The sequence below is a fragment of the Lampetra fluviatilis genome, chromosome 10 (genome assembly GCF_964198595.1).
Source record: "Lampetra fluviatilis chromosome 10, kcLamFluv1.1, whole genome shotgun sequence".
Classification (NCBI taxonomy): Eukaryota; Metazoa; Chordata; class Hyperoartia; order Petromyzontiformes; family Petromyzontidae; genus Lampetra; species Lampetra fluviatilis.
Window position 1 is genome coordinate 14462455 of NC_136284.1, and position 9351 is coordinate 14471805.

Below are 9351 nucleotides of genomic sequence, written 5' to 3' on the forward strand. Positions count from 1 at the left end.
ACGTACGGTGATGAACTTCACGATGGGTATCTTGTCCTGTCCCTCTGCGATGGTGTCGAACAGCAGGTCCTCCAGCTTGGGCAAAAGACGTGTCCCCCTCTTCCTGGGTGAACAGAAGCACAACAGCAGTGAACTTTGACTGAGCCAGGTTGGGGTGGGCCGAGTGGCCGGAACACGCGACGCTGAGTCAATTTACCAACGATCCACAATTCTATTCCCTCCTCCCCCGCCTCCCTGGGGAGCTGACATGATGCAAGCAAAGGTCTCGGCTGCAATGAAACAGGAAGTGTAAAAGGTCATCTAAAAACAATTACCAATATGTAACAAAGGCACTGAGGTGCGTTATCAGGCTGTGGCCTCTGTTGTTCAACATGATGTCTGAGGTTTCACTCCGCACGCTGAGAGCTTCTTACAGGAACCAAAGCCTCATCTCCACGAGAAACGTCGGACGTCAAGCGAGACAATATGCTATCCAGCAGAGCCACAAAAAAGTAAGCAAGTGTGCGTCAATGCACTTAAATATGGAAAGTATCCATGCTCCGTTGACTGTTGGGCAGTGCTCTTCTGCTAGGGAAATTCCACATTTCTCAGGCGAAGGCCAATTTGTTTATAGGACAGCCAGCATTTAATTCTCACAAAGCCATACTCCTTTAATTGATGTATTTTCCAATTGTGTCCCTCCAACAAATAATGAATTCTGTTCAACGAACTTGTAAATAACTTTCGTTTTGTTAAAACTTCACATGCGCCCAAATTTAGAGCCTTCTTCGTAAAATTCTTCAATAAATTTTCTTCCATTAATATCCATGAATATCCATTAATTGCCGTGATCCAATAATGCTCATCAGCAATATCCGTGCGATATTAGTGGAAATGAGTGAAATTGTATTTGGAAGCATGACTCTGTATCCCATTCCAAATTTAGCGCACAACAAAATATCTTTTCGAATGCGTCCGTGGAATTTCCACTCTTGAATTTTCCACCCGCAGCAGAGCATTGTTTAATGTCGAACCGGGCGACTCAAGGGCCAGACGAATGTCCGGTCGATCGCGGCGGCTTGTGGAACATTGTCACCAAAGCTCCGGTCAAAGTGGAATAACAGACAGGACAGACATTGTGTATTTCCAGCCAGGTAATTTCAGTTTCCATTGGCAGTGACTGGGTGTCAAGATGTCCATTTATTTAAAAATAATCTGGTAATCCAATTCCTTGAGTGAGATTACACTTTGTAGTTTGATGCTATAAAAAAGTATTGAATTGCACTGTAATCTTCCGTTGTACTGTGCTTGTGGTCAAAGTTTTGGTTGCACTTTAAAAAAAAATGCATCAGATAGACAAGTCCCTCTCAGTGCACTAGATTATCTATCATCAATAAGAAGTATACCCATCATAAACCAATCTGATCAGCTCACTCAGATACGATGCCTTGTATGCCACTGCATAGGTTCTCACAGTTGTGCGATGTAGCTCCAAGCTGAAATGTAGCATAATTCAGTAAAACTCATGCCTAATAGATATTAAAGGTTGAACAATTTTATCCATTTAGTGTAGTATACACAACATGTCGCGTATAAACAAAGCCTTAATGTGAACATTAAGCGTGTTATTTTTATTACGGATTTTTGTATTTACATTTTATGATAGACGTTTGAAAGTGTCTACCAATAGCACAGACAGACAGATGTGGGTTTGAGTCTGATGAGTCCCCAGACCCTTGCTGTAAAAAAGAGGGATGCGGTTGGTGGGCTGGGTACAGAGTGGCTTCACATTACACCCTGGGCCATGTGTGGCCATGCTAGAGTTACTTTACAGCGCATCACTGCAGGCAATTTATAGCCTTCAGGGCAGCCTGTTGCACAGCCTTCCAAAGCATGCCACGTGCACTCACAGTCAAGGCCAACCTCTGCTGTCTTGTGAATGTCACCAAAGTGTGCCCGCAATACCAAACATTGGTAACAACACTCCTTCGCTTACCCAAGAAAGCCTCGCTAAGTCTAAAAACGTTCTTACATTGGGATCATTGGCCGATTCCTTGATTAGTGTTAAAAGTGCATATTGCATAATTGATCAATTTAGATTTAAACTATTGTGCTGTTAAAAGTGATTAAAGTCAAGGATTTAAGAAGCATTGGGGCGATGCTCATCTCCACAGGTGGCCCAAAGCCAGTGATGAAAATTCTCCATAATGCAGGTTTTGGGTTAGATCGCGTAAATATGAATGTGTCGTTAAACCCGCCACCACCCGATACAGGTAAACAAAACATGCCAATTCGTTACTAGTTTAGCACACCGGTGTGTTGGAGAGTAAACCCACAACATTTACAATTTGAGTACGAGGTTTCGCTGGTAATTACAACCAGCATCATCAGGCGACAGCCAGACTTGTGGATAAATCCTCATGTTTTGGTCTTAGAGGGATACATATGATGTCGTCACTTGTGAGCAAATCGTACCCACGCTATCCCACACCGTTATTACCATCGTGCAACTGCTGCCTCTCATATCGGTGCATATTATATCCAACACTGAGGAATCATCGATTAAAAGTTGACCCCTGACCAGGCATTTGACTTCACAACCTTCTGATTCTGAGTCGAGTGCTCTTAACCAGTGCCACTAAACAGCTGTGTAAATGTAATACTCCTGCATTAAGATATTTCGAGAGGGATTTTGAGTCAATGAAAAAAAAGCCTTTTTTAAAATAAATAAACAAAGCAGGCAATATATCTCCACATATCTGTCCCACCGCGCAGAAGACAAAAGTATTATTTACACTTGCCAGCACCCACTGTGTGTCAAAGCCGGTCCACAGTCCGCTCATGTGCTGCTGTGGTTGTGCACTCCCAGAGGGCCTTGTGGTTGATGGAAAACTTTGGGGCTTTTTGGTGTGGATGGACAGATATTGTGATATAAACAGTCTGCTGAATTATTTTGTTATATTATCCACAATGACGATCATGACACTTTGTGCAAAGATGTTTATACTGCATTTATAGAGGTAACGAGTAAAAATAAGTGTAACTACTTCGTTGACTTACATCAGGTGAAGATTGCAATTGTCATCATACACCAAGCATGTCCCAATAGGTCTCCGAGAGATTCATGTCTTGGTGGAGATGCTCGGCTGACTTTGCCGACTCCATTGACTCGGGTGGCTGGTTAAATCTCGTGTGACCGCTCAGGATTTTAATCAAGGATCTCAACGGTGTTGGATCAGCAGTCCAGTTTGGGAAAACATTTCTTAAAGCACTGTACAGTGAAACTCCTTGTAACAGAGGCGTGGATTTCCAATACTTGTATTATCAGGGCACCCAATCGATTTGTGTAAAATCACGTTGCCTATCAGTGTATACTTCATACTCGCCATCGACGGATAAGTGGAGTAACCGAGAAGAGGTGGAAAACTCTTCCTATCATCCGCGTGTAAGTCACCCAGAAGTGGTCACTGACACATTCTCACTTCATCCTATTATCCGAGCCTTTGTAAAAAGAAAAAAGAGTGATCCTGAAGTGGTGGAAAAAATTCAACCGATGATCCGTATTTACCCGTGCTACACTGGGCATTATTGCACAGACAAAAATGTGGATAATAGGATCTGCTCCTAGAGCCCTCCATATCAAATTGGATAACAGGAGTTTCGCTGTGAATGGCTAGGATATATCCCAGGTGAAATAGCCACAGGGTCAACTCAGCCCCGAGATTGCCATCATCACCATCATCAGTCACACGGAAGTGGTGCTATAATCATTCTGTTATCTGCATTTATCCGGACAACCGCACAGATAGTAGAAATTATTCCCTGGTAAACACAGATAAAAGGATCCGCCAATCGTGCCCTCCACATAATCGTTCTAACTACAATTTCTGAATATGATGCTCAACACTGGTGGCCAAAGCTGCGTCCATCTGCTCTTAGATGTTAGTGTAGGCTTGCAACTCTATATTTATTTTAGAAATTGAGAAAATAAACCGTTTACTAAACATGCTCCACTTGACATCACTCCACACAGCACTAGTGGGCAGCACTCCGAGGTAGACAGCCAAGGGCACGTTGCACAATTCATACGCGTGAGAAGTGCGTATCCACACCGTGGAAAAGCAATGAGCCATAATGTATCCGTGAGGACGTGTTGCTTTCCTTTAATCTGATCCTGTTTTCTTTCTTCTTCTTCTGTTGGTAGTGCTGGCTTCCAGCAGTGCCTATCTTCAGTATCTCTTTACTCATGTGGAGCATCGGATGTTCGTGGTGCTGTGCTTCGAGTGCTTGTCTCACAACAGCAAGGTGGGAAGTTTCAATCGCAGGTTGGAGAGGTCAACTCATCACTCTGGAGTCACCGTCACTTTGTGCACAGTCAGGTGTGGTTGCTTCATGCAAACTGGCCCACAACAGTTGGGCTGATAAGACACTGGCTCTGCCATAGGAATGTGGAATTTCCAGTACTCGCAATGGTAAACCGACAGATATGCACCATCCAATGCTTGTGTGGGCACTGGGACACATCACAAAGTGGTCTGAATGAGGCATGACAAAAGAAAATCCATGCACACTTTAGAATTATTAAAACGACCCATTTTTAGGCTGGCTGTGTGCCCTGCTTCCATAACTAATCAAACATAAGGATGGGAATAGATAGGGGCCCATGTGGTAGTGTACACACAGAGTGGGCAGCAAAAACACATTCAACTGCAACCACATTAACGTGATCTGCACAAATGAACCAGTCAGATGAATTCAATATCCATCATTAATTTCACCAGATGAGTCAGAGCTGTACATTTAAAGCATGGTCCTGATCCAAAGGGCATTGGGTTATGCTCTCCATTGAAGGGCATGATCTGCGGTGGGCATGCCACGTTGCCATGTTGAGGGCAACTCGAATTTGTCCATTGGAAAGAGCTCTTTAGCACGATCTCTGTTACTCCGATGTTGCCAGAGTGCTTCTGCCAGACTGGGTGCACTGTGAGAGGACACATCTAATGGGGGAAAACTCGTTAACACGTGGTGCCAGGGTAGACCCTGGCGTCTTGGTTAATGCACATCACACTCGCCCAGGGATCGTCAACCTCATGCGGGGGCTCTTTGCCTTCCCACTTGCGACTCGTTGGCTGCCCCTTTGCCGGATTAAAAAACACGTGAATCTTAAAACGTAACTTAACGCAAAAATAATGGGTTAAAAATGGCAGGGAATGGGTCACTGTCTTGGTGACGAAAAAGTGCACTGTCAAACTGCATTGTTAAAGAATAACTAAATGTAGAAAAAAACAAATAGACGCAGTTTATTCCATCACCTATTTTGTTTATTTAAGTCACAATGCGTATTCGTCATCTGCGGTATGCCTGCTGCTGCTATGTTTGTGTCCAAGTAGCCGTGCGTGCGATACGGCTCTCAAACTATTTTGGTCAAAGACAAAAACAAGAACACGTGGCTCTTCTTTGAAAGGATACCGACCCCTGCGCTAGCCCGAGCGAATTCCTCATACACCAGCTGCATTTCACACTGTCAAATTATATATTTTTCCCCGAGTCGTTAAAACTGCTGGAGCTAGTGATGTTAAGAGCTCACACATTCAGGTCAGCACGGCTACATTCGTATCCCACCGCCCCCTCCCCTTTGGTAATATTTACAATGATTTATTTCAGAACGAGTTGACCTTTTAGGATGTCCAGCCCGGTACAAATCGTACTATCACGTTCCACACACTGACGCTCATCACCGACCAAGGTCATCCAGGTTCGCAGCAGCGAGGTGCGAAAACTGCTGCGCCACTGATCCCATCGAATCACCCTTTCGCACCTGTGGGTCGACTGGATCACAAATCACGCAATCTCGTCCCCCCTTAGTTTGCCCAAACAGTGTGCACTAAGGGGCAATTACCAGCAAGGCACTGTGTGTGGAACAAGCCGCCGGTCTATTTTTGGCTTGAAGCTCAAGATTCAAGCCGAGGCTCTGACCTTTTGACATTTGGACAGAATGGGCTCTCGATATCCACACGTCATCTCAGGCATGATAATGATGAACGATCGGGTTGGAGGATTATTTTTTTTCGTAGGGCTAAAGTAACCACTGCGCCCACTGCTTTTCATTGAGATTCGGCACAAGACGACTGCGTCATGAGCCCGACTTTCTTACGTTCGATTGCAGCTCACGGCCACCATCAGTGGCGAGTGATATCTGAACCGATCCCAAATCTTCCCCACTGCACCAGCCCGCATTGCCCAGCGTGGCGAAGTATGGTCAGATAACGGACACGGTGCGGGGAGACCTTCACCCAACAGTCGATTGACCACAGGCTGCTGCTGCTGCTGTTATTGTTTACAACGTGCACACACACACACAGACGTCACCCGCCACTCACGTCTCGCGGGGCCGTGCTGCCGAGCTGGGATGAAGCGTTGCGAGGCTCAGAGGCGACGGCTCGGGCTTGCCGAGCTCCAGCCGCGAGCTCGTGGCCACGCTCCGTCGGCACGAGAACCTCCCGAACCCGAGGCCGACTGCCGCCCGACCACAGCCGGGACCCAGGGTCTGCGACATCGACCGCAGCAGCTGCTTGCCCAGTGCTGGCCGGCGCGAGATGCCCGACGCGGTCTGCATTGTGCCGCCTGCTGTTCAATGTAACTCCGGCTAGCTGCTGCCCCCGCCGCGTTCTGTTGTCGTCGCTTTATGCTGCTGCTGCAATCGTCCCTGATGCCTGCCGCGAGATGAGATAAAGCGAAGTGGAGGGAAGGGAAACACGTGGCGGTGACGGTGTCAGAAGCTGCAGCAGCAGCAGCAGCGATATAACGGTGCTGGGGGTGGCGGCCACGTGTGCGTGACTGTATATCCACAGCCCCGCCCACTTGTGGTGTAGCCCGCCCACTTGTGGTGTAGCCCCGCCCACTTGTGGTGTAGCCCCGCCCACTTGTGGTGTAGCCCCGCCCACTGACTGTAGCCCCGCCCACTGGCGATGTAGCCCCTTTCACTGATGATATAACCCCGCCCACTTGTGGTGTAGCCCCGCCTACTTATGGTGTAGCCCCGCCCACTGAGTGAAACAAACCCGCCCACTACATGTATATCCCCGCCCATTCGTGGTGAAGCTCCAGCCCATTAGTAATATAGCCCCGCCCACTAGTGGTATTGCCCCAGCACACTGTTGGTGTAGCCCCGCCCACTAGTGGTATTGCCCCAGCACACTAGTGGTGTAGCCCCGCCCACTACGGGTGTAGCCCCGCCCACTGAGGCAGTGTTGTAGAAGGAAAGCGTTGAGTTTCTTACCGAAGGAGAGTTTAAATTTGGTCGGACGTTTGACATTCGTTTGACTTTCGCAACGAAATCAAACTTAGCCAAACCCTTCCCATCCCTATTCCCATACCTGTCAACCCTTTATCAGTGCCTACATTTATACGGAACAATTCAGACCTTAGTGTTCACCCCGTGCCCTTATAAATCACAACGTTCACCCTACAAAGTCCCATCACAAGGGAGAAACACAAACAAATTTCATATTTTGGTTTGCCCGTATTGAAACGGGTGTAACACCGTATGGACCTGAACGCTTAATTTCCCTGAACAAGAATATGGCTAAGGGGCCGTCCATAAATGACGTCACGCACCTAGGGGGGGGGGGGTGTCAGACATTTGTGATGATGTGTGACGAGGGGGGGGGGGGGTTTGAGAAATGTGACGTCACATCAAAATGCGCAACTTTAAATAAATATAGACAACACGTTCTACTTAATTAAATAGACTTTTTAATAAATGTTTTCTCCTACAACATCAGAGTGCAGCGGCACATTAAATACGCACTACAATGCAATAGTTTAAAGCAATTTGAAGCATATTTTATTTGATTTGGGGGGAGGGGGGCAGAGCTTTGTGACGTCATATTTGAGGGGGGGGTCTGACTTTTTGTGACGCCGTGTGACGAAGGGGGGGGGGGGTCAAAAATAAAAAAATCGTTCAAAATCGCGTGACGTCATTTATGGACGGCCCCCAAACCGAATGAGTCGGTGACACGGTTTTGTGTTCCAGCTGGAATGCTGTGGCCAAGTTGCTTCCGTTGCGATCGTCAAACGAATTATCATCAAACGTCCCACCCCACTTCCCTTCCGTGGGTGTCCTCGTCACTGGCGGTTGGCAGCCGGCACGGGAATTCAACTCCACACCCGTCGTCGTCGTCGGCGACATAAATAGCGACTGGCATGGCGCCTCTTACTCTGCTATAGTCCTGCCTTGACCGTTTAACTCGGCGTTTCGTTGAGCTCGCCTTCAAGTTAAATCATTGATGTAGTTCACAAATAATCATGATAAGACGTATACGTTATCCGGAATCAATAATACTCGGATCGCTGGGACATTGTATGAGAATCCAGGGGACACTCACGTGCTGGGTGTTCCGTAGTTTATCTCCGGTCTCTTCCTTCTTGTGAGCACGGGCTCTATCGCCACTGTACTATAGTGGAAATTATTTTAGTATCCTATTACATTTTCAACACAGTTCCACTCTTCGATTCATATTTAGCCTCTAAATCGGAATGCCGTCTCACACGACAATGGGCACGTGGTGATGGTAGTCCACCAAAATCGTGTCCCAGTTAATGCATAGCCACGTGGTTGTGGTTATTATTATGACGTCACAAAGAGGCGGAAGCGGTGTGCGACCCCCCCCCCCATTCCCCACCCCCTTCCACCCACCTCCCCAGGGGTCCCTGCTTCCCGTGCTGGGCATCAGCAAAGTTTCTCACACGGGAATCTCTGCGATAAGTCGCCGCGTTATGCGTTGTTTCGCATATACGTTGCCGATTAATTAGTGAACCTATTGCCTTGTAAGTGTGATGTTTCACACATAGGTTCTTTAAAAAAAACACTAATTGTTCTACAAAAGTTTCCACAACTTTTGTAACTCGGAATGCACGCGTTGCCAACAGACCGTTGTTCGTAATTCAGATTAGAACGGTTGGCTACGTACGGTACAAAAGAAGTGTAACATACTGCACATACATTGCGTGACTTTATACCGCAACGTAAGCACGTACCTAAAATCCCTCCACGTGGCAATGAGCGGTGGCCTTGTGGTGAGCGCACTGCCACAGAAACACAAACTTAATTCCCTCATATTAATAATAACAATTCTGGAAAAAAACTCAATTATCCAAACCAATGGCATTCGTACAACTGTACAATGCTCACCCCCATGCCCTTCCCGCAGAGCTAAGGGTGATTAATGGCGTCGTTCCTCGTGGCTGCATAGGAATTCTGTAATGGGTGAAAAACACCCGTGACCCCATACTTTGCATAGCGCAGACAAGAGGGGGAAAGGAGTCAAACATGTACATATATACCTGGAGTGGAATGAACGCTGACCTAAA

General features: G+C 46.9%; 1 protein-coding gene across 2 annotated transcripts in view; it reads right to left on the reverse strand.

The window, feature by feature from the left end:
* Window positions 1-6822, reverse strand: part of LOC144934610 (glutaminase kidney isoform, mitochondrial-like) — a 30566-nt gene extending 23744 nt beyond the window's left edge. For both annotated transcript variants that reach the window (XR_013637180.1, XM_078860616.1), the window contains exons 1-2: window positions 6360-6822; window positions 7-103 (exon numbers count right to left, since the gene is read on the reverse strand). Coding sequence is in view for 1 of the 2 variants with exons in the window: in XM_078860616.1 (XP_078716742.1) it covers window positions 7-103; window positions 6360-6595 (333 nt within the window). In the remaining variant the exon portion in view is untranslated. The remainder of the gene's footprint in view (window positions 1-6; window positions 104-6359) is intronic.
* Between the last annotated feature and the right edge of the window lie 2529 nt (window positions 6823-9351).